The sequence below is a fragment of the Dicentrarchus labrax genome, unplaced genomic scaffold, assembly GCF_905237075.1.
Source record: "Dicentrarchus labrax unplaced genomic scaffold, dlabrax2021, whole genome shotgun sequence".
NCBI lineage: Eukaryota > Metazoa > Chordata > Actinopteri > Moronidae > Dicentrarchus > Dicentrarchus labrax.
In genome coordinates, this window is record NW_026136706.1 from 5,693,407 (window position 1) to 5,712,679 (window position 19,273).

At 37.6% G+C, this 19,273-nt stretch overlaps 1 protein-coding gene across 1 annotated transcript; it reads right to left on the reverse strand.

Moving 5' to 3' along the window:
• Positions 1–982: 982 nt before the first annotated feature.
• lss (lanosterol synthase (2,3-oxidosqualene-lanosterol cyclase)) lies at positions 983–10,553 on the reverse strand. Its single transcript, XM_051404567.1, has 22 exons — positions 10,447–10,553; positions 9,605–9,773; positions 9,204–9,342; positions 8,971–9,079; positions 8,406–8,527; positions 8,077–8,173; positions 7,303–7,438; positions 6,167–6,275; positions 5,685–5,803; positions 5,404–5,501; positions 5,173–5,200; positions 4,837–4,893; positions 4,452–4,523; positions 4,223–4,273; positions 3,869–4,018; positions 3,371–3,467; positions 2,866–2,971; positions 2,520–2,585; positions 2,351–2,431; positions 2,014–2,184; positions 1,705–1,783; positions 983–1,543 (listed from the first exon to the last, which is right to left on the reverse strand). The coding sequence occupies exons 1-22, from the start codon at positions 10,458–10,460 to the stop codon at positions 1,406–1,408; spliced, it is 2,208 nt and encodes a 735-aa protein (XP_051260527.1). The 5' UTR covers positions 10,461–10,553; the 3' UTR covers positions 983–1,405.
• Between the last annotated feature and the right edge of the window lie 8,720 nt (positions 10,554–19,273).

The window sequence follows — 19,273 nt, forward strand, 5'->3', positions numbered from 1 at the left end:
TTTATTTACATACATTGAAAACATTCACAAACTGCCAAACTCACCTTTTAATCAGTGAAACATCTCAAAACATTCTTGATCTCCACAGGTGTGTCAGAGACATTATTGGTGGTCAAAGGGCAACCAACTGGAGCTTTGATTGAATACAGAATAATTCAGTATATGTATAATGAATAGCAGAGTGCTGCGCCTTAGTACAAACTGTGACATGCTGTATCTTTTAGCCTCTGCAGAGGACACATTCTGCCACTAAAGGTTACAGAAGTAGACCTACAACTGATAGATTGCAGGTTTGATTCATCCCCTGCTTGCCAAGTCATATAACCCAATATCACCAATCACAAAGTTGCCTAAAGCCGTACAGCATACATCATTTTAGACCCTTGATTCGGATAAGGAAACTCTCCCCAAAAACCCCTTAAACAGAGAAAAAATTGAAGAAACCAACAGAGGTGGGATACCTCTCCCAGGACATACAGACATGCAATCGATGTCTACAGAATAGACCAACATCAGTTGTCGACCACCTTCAGGTTTCATCGAACAGACCTGAGCCACACAACCTCCTCCTCATCATGCTTCTCTCAGCAACTGCTGCAGAGTACACTCAGCTAACAGTAAAACTAACACCAATATGTGTTGCTATGTGCCGTGGGAGGCGGTGCAGGGTGTTGCAGAAAAAAATGTGCCCGCTCTGCCAACTGTGGAAGAGCAGGTCAGAGCAGGCTTACAAAGGTTAAATGATCATGGGACATCACTGCACACATACTGGGTGTTTCTCATGTTCACCGTGTGACGACCAATGTATCACTGCTGCCATTTGGTCTCATTAATACAATTTAAATTTCTGATTGATCACCATGTCTTGTGAGGAATTATTTTTATGAATAAATAAATTGCTTTTATTTTCATATGTGCTCTGTATGTGATATTTGGCTGAGCACAAACCAATGCAAAGTACAGTAACTGAAGACACATCCAGTTCAGATACCATAGGAAAATTCTTTATTCTACATGTAAATTGTAAGTAAATTGTAAATATAAGGCAACATGGGCATACATGCTTTCATACATCAACCAGTGCATGTTAACTGGGCGTCCTAGATAGCAGCAGATTATCACAACAGGTTTTTAAGGAGTAGCTCTGATGGATGAACCTGGAATTTCAACATAGAAAGTAATTCAAAGAATGAAATGTGTTTTCTTTATCTGATAGAAACAACAGCTGAAGTGTTTTATATATATTTATATAACACAGCCTCCGTCAGACATTAAAAAAAGGCTACGTACAAATTATCCATAATTTAAAGGCTGACATTTCTGGTAGTGTCAAAAAATATATTCTCTCCATTGATTGTCTGAACTTTCGTTGTTGTATTTTGGAAGTTAGTCCTTTTAAATGTCTTCATAGCTTGACCTTCCCAGCCAACGGACTGCTTGGGTAAAGGGTTGAGAAGCGCCCGAGGGTCCAGACTGGGAAGACATTTCTGTAGGAGGTGTAGCTGATAGCGCAGCTCTTGTTGAACACACCTGCTATATTCTCCTGAGGAGGGAGAAAAATCACACATTAAAGCTCCCATTATAAGTCATATTATCATTGGATGTACTCATTATGTTATTAGTTGTATTGATGGCAGAGTAAATTAGGTATAATTTGAGCGTATGACATGTAAATAGTAAAATATACACAAAGCAGAGAATCACCTGTGGCCAGTCGCCGTTGGGCAGCTGTTTGTCAATCAGCAGCTTTACTCCTCTCTCAATGGCCGGTCCGTCAGGATGCCTGATCACGCACACCAGAGATTTGATTCAATTTGAACATAATCAAAGGCAGCAACAAGTAAATAAATAAAATCTACCAACAATAGATAAATAAATGACTAAAGGCTCAAATCAATAAGAATCATTCTGGCTGGACCAGAACACACCCTATACACACTCATTTCCTTGTGAGATGTCTGAATGCACACCTAGATCCATCTTTAGATAAACCTAAGTTAAACATTTCTATACCTGACAGCCATGAGGCCTAACAAAGCCCAGCAGGTGTTGTGGATCTGAGCGGCGCTGCTCTGGACGTAGCGCCGCTGCTCGCATGACTCAAAGTCCTCCCCCCAGCCTCCGTCTGACATCTGCCGGTCCAGCAGGAACTCACAAGCTTTCTGAACCTCCATGCACACATCCCTGGTAACAAGAGGCATAACAGCGTAATAAAGTATGCAGGCTGGGAGTTTATGGATGTCCTGCGTGGTTTGGCAAGTTAAGGAGCACACGGTGTACTTGTTGTGGGTCAAAAGAGATGTTCATGGTTCAGTGTAAAATTTCAGTGATCAGTGTTCGAAACTCTTACTCGTCCTTGTAGATGTGACCCATACAAGCAAAGGCTTCAAGGCCAAACCATATTCCATATGTGAAGCACACTCCCCAGGACCTGAGCACAAGCACAAATGGATTATTTCTCATTAAGCATGAGCTGTCCACTAAGTAGGATATCATTAAAATAAGAAGTGCAGTCTCACCCTTCCCAGGATCCATCAGGCCTCTGCACTCTCCTGCAGTACTCCAGTCCTTCTCTTAGAGTGGAGCTGTAAAAGAAACCAACAGACACACAAACAAAAAACCTTCTAAGGTCAAAGATTCCTCCTGAACTTCAACAAGAACTGAAGCATGAAACAAAAAGAGGATGGCAACAAATATGATCTTAACACATGCAGTTTAAGCCACTTTAAATTAGCTTTGTCAAAGAGTTATGCATCGTTCATTCCTTCCATTAGATTAGTCCGGTGTTTCTGTGTCACTCAGTTCTAATACAAACTAATACACAACATGTATGCAGATATATGTGAATGTTTGTGTGTAGTATACCTTATCTCCTCAGCACGGTGTTGAGGGTAGGCCTTCTGGAAGTGCCTCAGAGCCTGCATTACTGCCGAGGTACACTCCACATAGGTGTAATCTATCATGATGTCACCTGTTTGTGTGTGTGTAAGAGAGAGACAGAGATTGCACAATGAGTTTGGTAATTCATTTCACATTTCACAACACATACTGCATCCCCTTTTTACCAGGACATTATTAGGCTCTTTGCCCTTTTCTATTGTGAAGACCATCATATTGCAACATTTCAAGACTGCAATGGAAAAAGTTTTCCAGCCTTTAAATGTTAAAAGGAAATAGAAATGTCACGTTAATATTGTTCCCCTTTTGCATATTTGCAGGTTGAGTAACACTGGGAGTGAACTGAGCTCCTTTACAAATAAAATCAGGCACCAACTCGCATGATGCTGTTATCATAAAAATTATTGTGAAATTTTTGGGTTACCAAGGAACCAACTAACTTAAACGGGTATTAACAGTAATGGTAACATACCAAACACCTCAGAGGGGTTGAGTAGCTCCAGGAGTTTCCCTCCTCTCTTTGTTTCATATGTGGCAAATCCACCATCAGGGTTTCTCATGCTCAGCAACTACACAGAGAAGACAGACACATGGTGAAAGAGCTGTAATGCTGAACACGTGTGTACATGAAGGAATGTGATTTCAGTTTGGATTGTAGTCTGATTTTGGTTATACTATCGAGATACAACATATTAAATAATTAGCTTTAGATGTTCTGGTGGGTGGATTTTGTTAGCTTTGGACAGAGCCAGGCTAACTGTTTCCACGTTTCCAGTCTTTGTGCTAAGCTCAATGTATGGGCAGATGTGAGAGTGATATCAGCAAACTATAACTTCTGGAGCTTTTCATAAAAGATAAAGTGAGAAAAGATGACAATGGTGCACTACCAAAACAGACTTTAACTCATGGGAGTATGAAGCTTCAAAAAAGTGCAATAAGTCTTCCATTCATTAAATCCCTGCAGACTCACCACATTGACAGCATCATAAAGACGCTCTGAGGTGACCGGCTGGCTGATGGAGGGACAGAGCTCCTGCAGCAGCATCACTGACTTCAGGCCCTCAGCTGTGCAGTCAGCCACGATCCAACCACAGTCACGGGTACTGAAGGGGAAGCCTCCCTGACACACACACACACACACACACACACACACACACACACACACACACACACACACACACACACAAAGAATTGCAAGGGTAAAAAGTGCATGCACATACACACAGATGCAAACAGGCTAAGACATGGAAGAAGGGTACTTTTTTCAGAGCCCATTTCAAAAAAATGGTTGAAAAGTGGCTCTTGTATGATGTAAGTTTTATACCTTGTTCATCTGTCTGTAGTACTTCTGGTACTCAGGAGGATTCTCAGGTATCTGTAAGAGTGGAAAAACTAGTTAGGCGTAAAAAAATCACAGTTCGTATTACACTGTTGATCTTTATCAAACCTTCTTGAGGCTTAAATAATCACTGCCAAACACTAAATACCAGCAGAATATTATTTTTTCTCCAGCTCAATAATGAAAATGGTGTAACCTTTGATGTTCGTGTTACCTGTGTGATGGCGAGGAACTGATGAGCATCTCGAAGGCACTCGGCTAGTCTGGGATTATCCTGGGCTCTTGCCTGAAAGACCCCGACAAACAACTTATTATAATCAGCAACAAGATACCTTTCAATCAGGATTTTACAGCAACCACTGTGCTCAAGCAGCTTTTTTCAAGGTAATCAATGATCTACGTGTAAATACTGACAATGGAGTTGATCACAAAATCCGATTTCAAAGGTTTTCACACCTGATCATAAAGGGACATACATTTTGTCTTGGGAATTTTTTATTTATGTCATCACATCTCAGGGCTCATTACTGGGCCCACTGAATTTCGATTCATACACGTTGCCTCTAGGCCACATAACTGCTGCTTCATTTTTGAATTACCTCAAGGAATGCCTGAACAGCAAAGCAAGTATCCCAGAGTTGAGATCCATTGGTTCCCTGCTCAGAACAAAAAGCACAAAGTGGTGAAACAGTCAGATTAAGTTCAGTTGGACTTTACTGAGTGCACTAAAACTCTCACTGCAGGAGCAAGTAGGACAAAGACAACTTAATTTAGTTTTAAAAAACTTTTCAGTCCATCCACCTGTTTTTTTTACCAAATAAAACAGTGTTTCAACTCTTCTGGATATCTGAACTCCTACTTAACTGTTCCTTAACAACTTATTACATCTGCACAATCTACTTAAAATACAAAAAGAGCAGAGAACCAATTCTCACCTGCATTTTCATGCCATCTAATCCCAACCTGGAACACAGAGAACGGACGGTTAGTTTATCAGTTGTACGCTTTCTCTTTGATTAATGATTTATTATTTCTGAATTAACTGTTTACAACATTAAACGTTATATATACGAGTGTGTTTTTCTTGAACTTCTAATTCTGATCAATTATGGAACAGAAGTTTGTTTTTATTTTTGTTGTTGCTAGAGGCCGACCGACTGACTGACCAGAGGTAGTCTGGGATCCTGGACACGTGCTCTTGAAAGGCCGGAGAGGAAGGACCATCCACATACCAGCGAACCAGCATGTTGATAGTCTTGGAAATCTGAGGAGAAAGACCAATACTTTATGTTTACATCCTCTATTTCTTTTACAGAGCTTATTTAAAGAGGACGATTTAAAAAGTATATGGAAATAAGTGAAGCTGTAGTGTTTTTCATCCTGTGTCAAGCACATACATATCCCATATTCTATTCAAGGTGATATCTGTGTTTTTAGTATATACTACCGGTCCAATGCTGATACATTTAGTGAAGCTGTCGTCAGCCTGGATGTGTTCATACAGTTCTTTGACAGCCTTTCCTCTCATTGTGGTGCTGTGGTAGGCCTCGTACACATTTAACACCACTGCAGGGCAACAGGAATAGAGTCACAAGGTCAGGGAAGTGATTCACAGTACAACTTTTAGGGAACATTATTTTTATCATTGCTTAAAAAAAACCTTGTAGCCAGGGATACAATTTATGTTTTTGTTTTCATATTATGTCTCACTTGAGTGACAGTTGCTAACCAGCAATATGCAAAACAATTGCGTGTGATCACCTCAAAAAGTGCTGAATCACAGTTACAAAATGTTACTTCCAATACTTAAGAAGAAATTATAATTACACAAAACATTTCTTGTTCATTACATGCTGTCTATCTTACAGCTAAATGCTCCTGTAGGCAGTGGTTTATCATTGTGATGCACAGTGTGCTATGTATACTTACTGTAGGCGACGGTGAGCAGGGTGCTGTGAGGTGTGTACATGTCACATGCTGCCACATTATTCCTCTGAGCAGGCCAGTTAATGGTGGCATAGTCCTGGACATAAAGCTCCTGGAAAAAACAGGTAACATTTAGTTTCATGCATATGTAATAACATAGTATATATATGATCTGTGGCATTGTCATTGGTCCTATAAGTTGAAAATACCCCCATTCACAGCAACGCCCCTTTTTGGATTCGTTCAAACTGCAAGCCAAAGTGCTCAATTCTGATTTTGTGATTTTTTTTTTTCCTGATTTCTGATTATTTTATTTTTTAATGCGACCCATATCAGATTCCAGTGTGAACAGGTCCTGAGTCACATGTATTTTTCACATATGTTTTTGTTGGCAGGTTAATTTCCATTGGTCCTGTTTATTTTCTAAAGAAGCAGTGATTCACATCTCATTTCAGTGCAAAACTGTCAAAATAAAAGAAGAACTGCTGCACTGGGCTGCTCCCTCCACAAAGTTTAGAAGTGGATCACAGGAGAGAAGATAAGAGAAAGTCTATGCACAGAGTGTACTATATACAGATGGCAACGCCCCCTGAGGCTACCTGTGATTTGTCATTTTGATTTGACTTGTTTCCACTCCTGGATACTCCTACACTGATATACGGAAGGGAGAAAATTAAGAAAAAAACGTAATAAATGAGTGGAGAAATATAACAGATGCTTCCATACAGGACCTGAAGAGGTCACAAAATGGCTTAATAACAATGAAAATGATGTGAATCAGACGTTATATGGCCTTCATAGTCACCAGATCGTTCAGACTTCAGAGACTAGAATCTATGCCAATATGGGGCACTGAAGCTGTTCTGCAGGCTCATGGTGGCACAACACCTTACTAAGACACTTTGTGTTGGTTTTCCATTTGTCATCCATATGTATTATATCAGTCTGTGATGTTGATAATGATACATACCAGTGTTTCTACTGTACAGTAGTTCTTATCTTCTTTACCACAACTGCCTTTTCAAAACCCTTAAATTGCCCAAACTTGCTGCATTCACACAGAGAGGCAGCACTACAACTCCTTTGGCTGTAATGTACTGAGTATGGCGCCCTCTGGTGAGGCGATGCGGTTTCAGCACCTGTCTGAGGCTGAGGACCAGGGAGTCTTCGTCTGCAGCCAGTCTGACAGCATAACAGTAGCTCATGGGGAGGTAGACCTGGCGACAGTGACACCACAGGGTAGAGGGGTGGGCCGGCATCCAAGTGGGGAACAACCTGGAAGAGACACAATTACAAACATCACTCCTGAACAGATACAGAAGAAAACATTTTTACACTGCAGAAAATATTTCACTTTCTTTGTGGCTCTGTGGTGCAGACAGCTTCTCATGACAATCTTTGACACTCTGCTTTGTTGCTCTGTGACACCGACTGACATAATATAAACAGCAGTGACTGAGTCTGTTCTCACTTCATGAAAGCTTTTACTGTTCTAAACACTTGATGTCTGTTTTTGCCATGAAAAAAAAAGGGATTATTTACATTTCTGGCCACAGCAACAGAAGAAAGCAGATGAAAAAGATCCAACCTCAGTCGGGTACATGTGAACAGCATACAAAGGAAAAGGAGAGGTTGTTCAGCTGTCTCTCTCTACTCTCACTACCCAAAATAAAGCAAAATTGTGTCAGATGTCATGAAAATCCCCCCAGATGTTCCTGAGATATCGCGTTCACGAGAATGGGGGCAGATGGACAGACGTACAATCTGAAAACTTCTTCTTCTTTAGGACATTATGTGTTTTTTCGTGTGTTTTTATAGTAAATCGTTTTGGGATTATGGGTGTTATTTTGTGTCGTATGATCTTTTTTCTGTTAAATGAGTGACAGTGGAGGATTTCAGAAGGTCCAACGTACCACATCTCTGGTAGCAGCGTGTTCATTCCCTCCCAACTGTAAACATTTAAAATGGCCAACCAGAATTTACCCCATGAGGGAATCCCCACAGCGCCGCCTGTACAGAATACAAAACACAGACAGCTTTAGTATGAAGCTATTACCATAAATAATAGACATGATTAATACTATAAGCATGGACTATAGCTCACATTAAATTAGCAGGAATTCTTTTATTAAACACAAAGCAGTAACATATTGCCCATTTGTATGGTTGTATAGCTGCGAGCTATCAGTACAGAAAGATGGTCAATAATCAGCGTATTAGTATTACCTTTGCTTTTACCCACCTTTGCTGTGCAGGTTGTTTCTGGCTCGAACCATATCTGGATCATCAGGCTGTACTCCCAGGATCCTTAATGAGGTGTAACTCAGCGCTGTGCCGAAGACGGTGGACTTGTCTTCAATATGTCTGAAAAAAAAAAAACATATTACATCACATCTACATCTACAATGCTGCCAGACAGTCTGACCATCTACGTTTAATATTCTGCTGCTGTGGGGATGAATGAACACTTAACTAGGAATGTCCTGATCAAGTTTTGTGCTTCTGATCCCGATATTGAGTATCTGCCAGTGAGTCCCTATACTTATATAACATATATTTCTAGATAATACAGGTGAATTGCATGAAGAAAAAAAAACTTCTGGCGGGACTGAGACTCAGAGCTCAGCTGAGTGGAGGAGAGAGTTTATGTCGGCTGCACTGTGCATGAAAGCTTTGTGATTAAAAGCACCAAATTAAGGCTCGGATCAGGTCTCAACATAGCCGATGACCTGTAGAAGTAAAAAAACATGAAATCCTGACATGTGTGGATGTAAAAAGACAAAAGAAATTGTGTGCTGTTGACTTACAGACCCCAGCCTCCATCTGCCATCTGAACGGAGCGCAGGTACCTCACCATCTCTTTCTTCCAGGCCTCAGCCAGAGGGATCTTAGCCACGTGGCATGTGATCAGGAGACCTGAAGCACAGAAATGGACGATACATTGACAGCCAGCACGTGCACAGAAACACTGGTGTCATGAAATCTGCATTTATCTCTGCTACAGGCTTACAGGTGTAAAATATAACTACATTGTTTTTACCTGGGAGCAGAAAGAGAGGCCCTCCATAGTCACCTGCCCAGTGACCGTCCTCGGCCTGCAGGTGGCTGTAGAAGTTCATACCTTTCAGAGCTGCATCTACAGCTGTGTGGGCAGCTGGGGAGCCAGACACAAACTTACTCTGTGGAGAAAACTGGTGATTAGAGATGAACAGCAGCCAAATATTATACATGTCAGGGGTCTACCAGCTACTTTGGTTACAGTTAACAGAAACAACGAACAGTTTATACTCTATCTACTACAGTTTTTGTACATAACAATAAGTAAATCTATCAGTTTCTAGCCTGATAATGTAGTAATCTCCAGGAATGACTCTGAAATCCTTCTTTTTAAACTCACTATACTGTGTCTGTTTTATTTACACACTGTTGTTCAAAGCCTACCGTGTCCAAGCCTAGAGAATGGGCTTCCATCATTGTCTGCTCTCTGTCTGGGGTGTCCTGATCTTCCACATAGCGCCAGGTCTGCCTGCCCTCGACATTAGTCAGCCTCCAGCGGCTCAGGTCTGTGGCTGGCTCGGTCTTGTACGGACCCCCTCGCCTCCGCAGCTGCCTACAGCACACACACAAAGTATCTTAAGGTCAGATCATCTCTCTACAATGTTGGATTATTGAACTTAACTATAAAGTATCAATAATACAGGTGTTGTAATTTTTATCTGTGTGTATCATAGGTATTTGATTGTAGGTTTAAAAGCTTTTAAACTTGGTTTAATGATTGCCTAAAGTTAATATATAATGTATATTTTAATTATAAGTATATTTATAAACTGGTGGAAAACACTGTCAGCAAAATGTATAATGTTTTTAGCAGGCACATATCAGTTTTATATTATAATGATGATTATAATGACTGATGCATAACAATATAAGCAGCTATTTATTGTTTTCCTTTAAGTTTACATACTATATCATATAACATATCTTATTTCTAATGTATAATCTGCATCTGGAGACTGCAGCTGTCAAATACATCCTCTTTTAAATGACTGAAATATAGTGAAAAAGAAGGTTAAAGTACAATAAATACTAAAGTAAAAGGCACATTCAACTACTGAATTTAATATATGCTGTTTATATATATATATATATATATATTATATATTTACTGACTGACAGAATGAAGGTAACTCACTGTAAACGACAGAAACTTACCTTACATCACTATTATTACAGAAATAAAGCATTTTCGGCGATATTGTAATTAAATAAAACTAAATACTTACGTTCCCTCGGTCATATCTTTTATTGGCAGGTACAGAGTTGAATCCTCCGCTCAACCACTTCCAAGTATTTCCTTAACAGCTACTCTAAAGACTCCTTTCTGCCCCTTTTTGCCTCTTTTCCTGGGAATTGTAGTTCTTTGAGGAGAGTATCGCTTGTTGTCGAGCGGAGCTCAGACTTCATTTCCCAGCGGGCCTCGCGATGCACGTACGAGCAGTTCTCTACATGGAGAGACATGAGCAGAGAGTCGGCTGTCCAATCACAGAGCAGCTGGGCGGAGAAAGGGGCGGGTCTGCCGTGAGGTCGTCCAATCAGAGCGCTCCGAGGACAAACACTACACATGTGCTCACGAATTGATTATGATGTTGAATTACTGAATGACTACTGGCTTAAATGGCAAGTTTACATAGAAATTAACACTTTTATTCAATATTTCCTTTATGGGGTATATTCTGGATGGCCATTTTAGATGTTTCCTCAGGATTCAGCTGATATTAGAGAAAACAGGACTATGTTACTCCACTATAAACGTGAGATTGCTTCACATTTGACACAGAAGAAGCCAACCTAAATTACTGTTGACAGAAGAAATTAACAGCCTGTAAAAAACTGTGGAATTTAACAAGAAAGTCGCTGAAAAGAGGAGAAAGCTGCGAGTGCTTTAAGTTTAAATGTAGGCTCCGAGCTGGTCAATAAATAGGCCTATATAATAAACTAGTTGGGTTAAGCTACAGCAGCACATTTTAGTTTAAATCAATAATGTATATGTTTCATAATAGTGAAAGAAAATAAGAAATGCATAGCTGCCTCCACCAGTCAAAATCTTGGAGTAGCCCCCCAACTGAAAAACTTCTGGGAGCGCCACTGCTTTTAAACTTTTAATTCATTTTAATGTTAAATAATACTGTGATATCTTGCATTTTCTCAAGGTGGTGCTCTTGTCTTTTTTTATTCAGCCATGGTTGATATTGTTGTGCAACTTCCTGAAAAGGTTTACTGATGCCATGATTTGACCTGCAAGGTCTTTGTCAGGCAAACGTCTGTATAAATACAAAGTTATATTTTATAATACAACATTAGATTTTGTATTTATTGGTTTTTATAAGAAGAGGTTTATGTTGAATTACTCATTCAAACCACTGTGTGACACAATGTTCTGTGTATATAATCAAAGTTTTTTTCTCTGGATCACCTCCTGTAGGAGGTTTTATTTCACTTTCTGATCAAATTCCTCTCATAACAATAATGTGAGAATATTAAATGATTATATATTCTATTATTGTCATATAATTAAATGTTTATTTTCATTATCAGTTGTGTCACTTGTGTTTTGATCAATTAATTAGCTGTTAATTACTATGAAACATCACCATCACCTACAGAAGCACGTAGCTGTAAAACAGGCTGCATGTAATGACTGTTAATGGGAAATGTTTTGTGAAATGAAAGCTGATGGCACACAAATGTTTTGCACATTGCAGATTAACAATGAACTCAACAACAATAAACAATAAATGATTAGGCGTATCCCTGCAGGGTGTTTCATGCAATAATAAGAAGTTTTTATGTCCATCTATGTCCGTCTTCTCTATGTATTCTCATCTTTATCATCAATGAAATGGAATTTTGATATTTTTCATCTTACTTTACATTAATTATGGCTTCCTATTGCCATAACTAATTACTAAATTATTTACTATAATTACTTTTATGTTCATTTCATGTATTTTTTTGTGTGAACATTTGGTGCACATCATTTATTTGTCGTAAAGCACTTTGAGCTGCGTTTCTTGTTTGAAAGGTGTTATACAAATAAAGTTTAGGATGATAATAATTATTATTAATTGTGATTTCACACTTTTCACAATAAAGCTGATGGCACACAAACATTTTGCACATTGCAGGTCAGCAATTAACTCATTGTGTCTTATGCAATAATAAGAAGAAGTGAAGTGTTTTTCATTAGAATTTCTCTAAAAGTTGGACTTTGAATCACTCCTCTGACCTCTGACCTTATCATAGTTTCCAGGGATTGCTTGTTGCAGTTTAGTTTTGTTGTTTAAAAATGTTTTATTTAAGTTTAGTTTTTATTAGTTTCAATATATATATATTTTATAATATGGGGGTTGCACCAATGCCTCCTCATGACTAATTTGACCAAACTGACAAACTAAAGACATTTCCTGTAGCCTATATTTTAATTTTATTGTAGTTTTGTAAGTACAGAATTTTGTATCCTTTTTTCCCTAAAGTCTAGTTTTTATTTTTATTCCAGTTAACTGTATATATATATATATATATATATATATATATATAACAAAAATGACTAAATGGAGTAAAAACATTAGGTTTGTCCCTGCATTCTTTTATGCAATGATAAGAAGAAGTGATGTGTATTTCATTAGAATGAGGAGCTCAAGTATCCAGAAGAAGATCAGAGTGGAAAAGCTGCTTTTTCGTGATAAAAGGAGATTTAAGGTGCAGATAAGTGATGAAAAAACAGATGGATCGATTGAAAATGTAACTTAAAAATAAGTTTTCTTTATCCTACTTGCTGGTTTCATACCTTTCCCCTGCAATAAGAGTTCAGTGCACTCAGTAAAGTCCAATGTCATGAGTGTTTGAGCACTTTGTCCTGAGCAGGGGACTGATGCATTCAGGTTTGGGATACTTAAATCCACTTATATTTTGTGTCCAATGAATTACATTATAATTATATTACATTATTAAATATCTAAAAACAGGTTTAATGTGATCAAATTTGTTCTGTCTTGTCAGGCTTTTTGTGTAATACAATAGTGACACTGTGGCATTTACAGATTAATCTATATCATGTTTTAAAGATAATAAAAGGCTGTTTTTCTAGTGTTGGAGATGTGGTCCTGGAAATTAAGGTCAAAATCAAGTGTAATGACCAGTTTTCTGAACTGTGCAATACAAGTTTAGCATCACTTACAAGATCTGTAATGGATGCTTTAAAGATGCTTGAAGAGGTTGTTGGCGTCTGTGATGCATTCAGCCAGATTTAACATGGTTTAAGTCTCCATATATAACTGTTATATATCGTCAGTACCCATTTAAATGCACTTCACTGCCAGATATGTTCTTAAAACATTAACTGTTGTTAAGTGCATTAACATTAACAAAAGTCACTGGATCGATCACAAACATTTCACAATAATTTCACAAGAACAGCATCATGTAAGTTGGTGTGTGATTTTGCAGCTTTGTAAAGGAGCTCAGTTCACTCCCAGTGTTACTCAACCTGCTAATATGAAAAAGGGGAACAAGGTCCCAAATATGTACGTGACATTTCTGCCTCCTTTCAACATTCAACAGGTCGTAAACTTTTCCTTTTGCAATATTGTGGTCATTTCAATAGAAAAGGAACCTAAAGATTCATGTTTCCATGTTAAAAAGAGGACACACTGTGCAGCCTGTGTCTGCGTCCGTCTGTCTCCATTCACTGTCAATTCAATTCATTTAGAGTGGCTTTACTGACAGGACTGCATATAGATATGTTATCAAAGCACTTTAACACAAAGTATGATTTCTTAATAAACATAAATAAACAAAATATACAATAAACAATAACAGTACAAAGGGGCGTATAGAACAACGAGCTATGAGAGGTATGTAAGAGTAATTTAAGATACAAGCATTCAACAAATGAACTATTAATTAACAAACATTAATTATTAGCCATGTGGGACAGACCTGTGGAGCTTAACTCCCTCTCTCCCAGTAGGACTCGAATTCTCTCCGAGTCACTAAGACACAGAAACTCTGGGAATATAGAAAACATAATTGAACTTTTCTTGCAAATTTTGGTCTCTATGGTTTTGATATTTGTTGCACTGAGGGGACTCCTTTGTGGGTTCAGCTCCTGGCAGCATCGGGCTTTGTAGGGAAAAGGAGAACAGGTTGCTTGTTTTAATATTATTCCAGAAATATGGGGAGTTGGGAGCTCTTCTCTGCAGCCAGAGGATACTTTTACAGAACTCTGCGTATAGGATTTCAGTGGGATGTTTGTCCCATTTGATCCAGTCCTGTTGAGTCTGTGTACACCAAACCACGCTGCCACGTGATTTTAATTTGAATATTTTGAGCCAGGTTCTAATTGGTAGTTCAGTGTTTATTGATCTCTTGGTGGTTCAGAAAGTCATTTTTGCTTTGTCTTTCAGTTCATTCACAGCCAAGCTGAACTTTCCATTATTTAAATTTGAGTCCTAAATATATGTGTAATAATTTGTGTTTTTCAGAGAGGTTGTTTCCGATTGTGAAACTGCTATTGGTTCTCTGTAGTCTGGACATTTTGGGAAAAATGTGTGCCTTGGTTGGTTGACTGACAGTATTTTTTCTAATTCTGATAGGTGTTACTGTTACTCCTCTTTTAAGGTGGACAACACTACGAAGCATCTTAAACATATCCAGGATATCTTCTTGTTATCTGGCTTCACTAATGCTAACAACCACAATAACACCAAGCTGTCCCACAATTGTGTTTCAGCAAGTCTTAGAAAATAGTAAATTCTTGCTTTTATATTAATGACTAAGTATTAATCATCTAATGATATAATATAGACACAGGGGACATTTTTCGTTGCTTTTACATTTTCCTGATTATATTTACATACTTGGGACACAGTTACTCTCTAATTGAAAACTAAAAAGAAAGAAAATTGATTAACAAGAGTCAAACTAATTCCTAATGTTTAAGAATTTAATGATAAACTGTCGTTGCTGATTGAACAGCTTTGCTTGTTTCTTTAAAAATATATAAAATGTTATAAACTGAAGCAAAAGCAGAAGTTTGGACACCTCAATAAAAAAAAAAAAACTGCTGTTGGGAGTTGAGGCTCTGCCCCTGATGACTTCCTATAAAAGCAGAGCCAGTTCACTGCTGAGTGTGTGGATCTGCTCTCCAGAACTCAGTAAGTTCACTACAACATATCTGGGCTACATTGATTATCTTGTATTTGTCTTGTCTTTTTTCCACAGTGGACTGCAGTTGCTTTATTTCCACGCATTATGATATTTTACGTTTTACAAACGGCTTAAATCTGCTTTTTTCATAAGATTTATTTCTTTGGAGATGATTTGTGTGCGATTAAGTGGCTTCTTTTGTTTCAGGCTTTGTATCTGATCTGAAATTCAACAATGTACGGTAAATAACTCTCATTCTCAGTCTTTTTATCTTTTACTTAAACCCCCCTTCCTCGTCCTTTTTGTCAAAGTTTCTTTGTCAAATTTAAAGGAGCAATAATTGACATCAAGTGTATACAAACTAAAAGAGAAAGTGATGAGCTCCACCCCTTTTGTTTGACCGTAGGAAACCAGTATCCCCCTTGGTGTTACCCCCAGCCCTGCCCTCCTCCACCCTGCCCTCCTCCACCCTGCCCTCCTCCACCCTGTATTCCTGTGTGCTACCCCCAACCACAGCCTGGTTGGGGGTATGGATGTCGCTAGCATCCTGGCCTGTAAGGGTAAGATCCAATTGATTTATTTTATTATTGATAAATGTAAAGTGTGAGTCTCTACTGTACCAAAGGAAATACTTTACTACAGCCCACTGACTAGAAACTGTTGCATTTGAGCCACATTGAAAAAGACAATTTCACTTATGTAATTAACCAAAATGTTTTTTTAATGTACAGCACTGATTTTACTGAATGAAATAACAATGTTTGTCTCTGCTGTCGTCCTCCAGCAGCTCCTGCAGCAGCGACTCGGACCAGATAAAGATGTCTGAGAGAAACAAGCTGCCACCTGCAAACCTTCATCCTGCCTCCTTCTATGATAATAATCAGTTTATGTGTGTTTTTAAATCAAATATTGGGCTAAATGCAAATTAAAAGTCAGGTTTATGAAGTGTTGAGCCAACATATTTTAAAGTGAAAAGAACTAAACACTTGTATCAGCTCCACAGCTCCACTCTCTGACTCTCTCCTGACCAGCAGTGTTGATTGTATTGGAAGTTTACATTATGTGTGACATAGTGTATGCTTTTGATGTATTAGACACTGATCATAATTGTTCTCTTGTGTTTAACAACATAAACCTGTCTTCTGCTTATCATTAAATCTTCATCAATAAAGCCAATAATCTCTGCAATGCCTGACCTCTGTGTTCTCTGTTTCATTTGACCTCACTGGCAATAATTCTTTATTTATTCATTAATTAATCACAAGTATTATGAATCATTTCAGTCATTCATGAAGCAAAAATTATGTATTTATTTTCTCTGTCACTTTAAATCAAACATTTTGGGATAATTCCAGATGTCACCATGGACTTTATAAACTTGTGATAGACATTGTATCTTTTTTATGACATTTCATAGCTTTGACAACCAATCAGTTGCTCAAAAAATAAGTGACATATTAACTGATAATGCAAATAATCATTTAATTGTATTATAATATTTGAACATAGCATCTACATTTAGTCTTGGGAATTTAACACCCTGCAAAAAACTGGAATGAAAAGGACACTACCAAAGCCTCTCCTCTAACTGCTTCAAAAATCAGAGTTCACTGTTGACTTTTGGCTGTAATGTACTGAGTATGGCGCCACTCTGCTTAATAATAATAATAATAATAATAATAATAATAATAATAATAATAATAATAATAATAATTAAACAGCAGTGATTGAGTCTGTTCTCACTTTATGAAAGCTTTTAAATTCACTGTTCTCAGCACTTGAAGTCTTTGCCATTAAAAGAAAATGATCATTCACATTTGGCAGCAGCAGTGTTTTCTTCACAAGGACAAACTGAAATCCTTCGAGTCGGCCTTAAAACAAAAAGAGAAATACTGTTTAATAATTTGGGAAAACTTGTTGTTCTCCTAGATTCAGATCTGATCTTTAACATTAAGGTGATGAAAACATAATTTGTGTTCCACCTTAGAAACAAAGCTAAAGTATAATCATTTATAAATCAAAAAGATGGTGAAAATTAGATTCTTGCCTTTATTTAAAGTCAACTCGATTCCTGTAACATACTTTAAAACTGGCCCAACCAGAAACAAGAGGTGAGAGCACATGAGTCCAGTTTCAGCTGCTCTGCACTGTAACCTGTAACATTTAGAGTTGATTTTAAGGTATTTCTCTTCATATACAAAGCACTCAAAGGGCTATTGGACCAAACTCCCTTGTTCACTACTTGCCTTCAAATCAGGGATGATATCAGGGAAGTCAGCTCGGTAAATATTTTTGAAAAAAGATAAAAACTTATTTCTTCATTTTGTCCTTTAACTACAACTTTCCTGATTCAGGCCTGAAACCCTTTTTGTACTCTGCTGCTGTACTTTATGTATTTAATGTTCTCTATTTGTTTAGCTCTATTTTCACTCTTATTATTCGGTGAGTTTTATTTCTCCACTTTATTTTACATTAATTATTCTATCCCTGTTTTTATGTCCATCTATATCTGTCTTCTATATGTATTCTCATCTTTATCATCAATTAAATGTATTTTCTTTTATTTTCCATCTTACTTTCCATTAAATATGGCATCCTATTGCCATAATTACTAAATGAATTACTATATTACTTTTATGTTAATGTTTATGTATTTTTTATGTGAACATTTGGTGCATGTCATTTTTCATTTCTTGTTTGAAAGGTGTTACACAAATAAAGTTTATTATGATAATAATTATTATTAATTGTGATTTAACACTTTTTACAATAAAGCTGATGGCACACAAACATTTTGCACATTGCAGATTAGCAATGAACTCAACAACGGGAACTTAAGTGAAAAACAATAAATGATTAGGCGTATCCCTGCAGGGTGTTTTATGCAATAAGAAGAAGAAGTGAAGGTTTTTCGTTAGAATTTCTCTAAAAGTTGGACTTTGAATCACTCCTCTGACCTTGTGACTCTGTTCCTGTTGCTCTGCAGATGTTAAATGTGTATGAAGACCACCACAGCACCTCAGGAGAGATGTAAAGAACTGTATGAACACATCATACTGACAGCTTCACTAAATGTATCAGCATTGGACCGGTAGTACACACAGATACTAAAAACACAGATATCACAAATGAAGGACAGATTAAATAGAGTATGGGATATGTATATGCTTGACACAGGATAAAAAAACTCACAACTTGTTCAGGCTTTCAAATCATCCTTGAGGATGTGAACATGAAGTATTGGTCTTCCTCTTCAGAACTTCAACACTGTCGAGCTACTTCTCTTAACTGACTTTAAAAAAACATTTTAATTAAAAGCTTCAAAGCAACAGCCAGAAGTTAGCTTAGCACAAATCTAAAGCTCCATGAATACGTTATGTCCCCTTTGTTTAATCCAAACACAAACTAAAGTCTGACTGTATCCTGTCATCTTTCATTACAGCTCTTTCACCATGTGTCTGTCTTCTTTGGTGTTTGGTGGCTCTGTTGCCAAAAACTATACGGTCAGTATTTATTAAATACACTTCACTCCCAGATATGTTCAGTCTTGCAACAGCAGATATGATAATTATTAAGTCCATGCATTAGATGCATTAAAACTCATTCAATTATTTTCTTGTGTCACAAAACCTTTACAATTAAAATGAAATGATAAAATAATAAAATAACATCATCGTGCAAGTTGGTGTTTGATTTTGCAGCTTTGTAAAGGAGCTCAGTTCACTCCCAGTGTTACTCAACCTGCTAATATGAAAGAGGGGAACAAGGTCCCAAATATTTACGTGATATTTCTGTCTCCTTTCAACATTCAAAGGGTCGTAAACTTTTCCTTTTGCAATATCGTGGTCATTTCAATAGAAAAGGAGCAGGAAGCTCAATAATGTCATGTTTCCATGTTAAAAA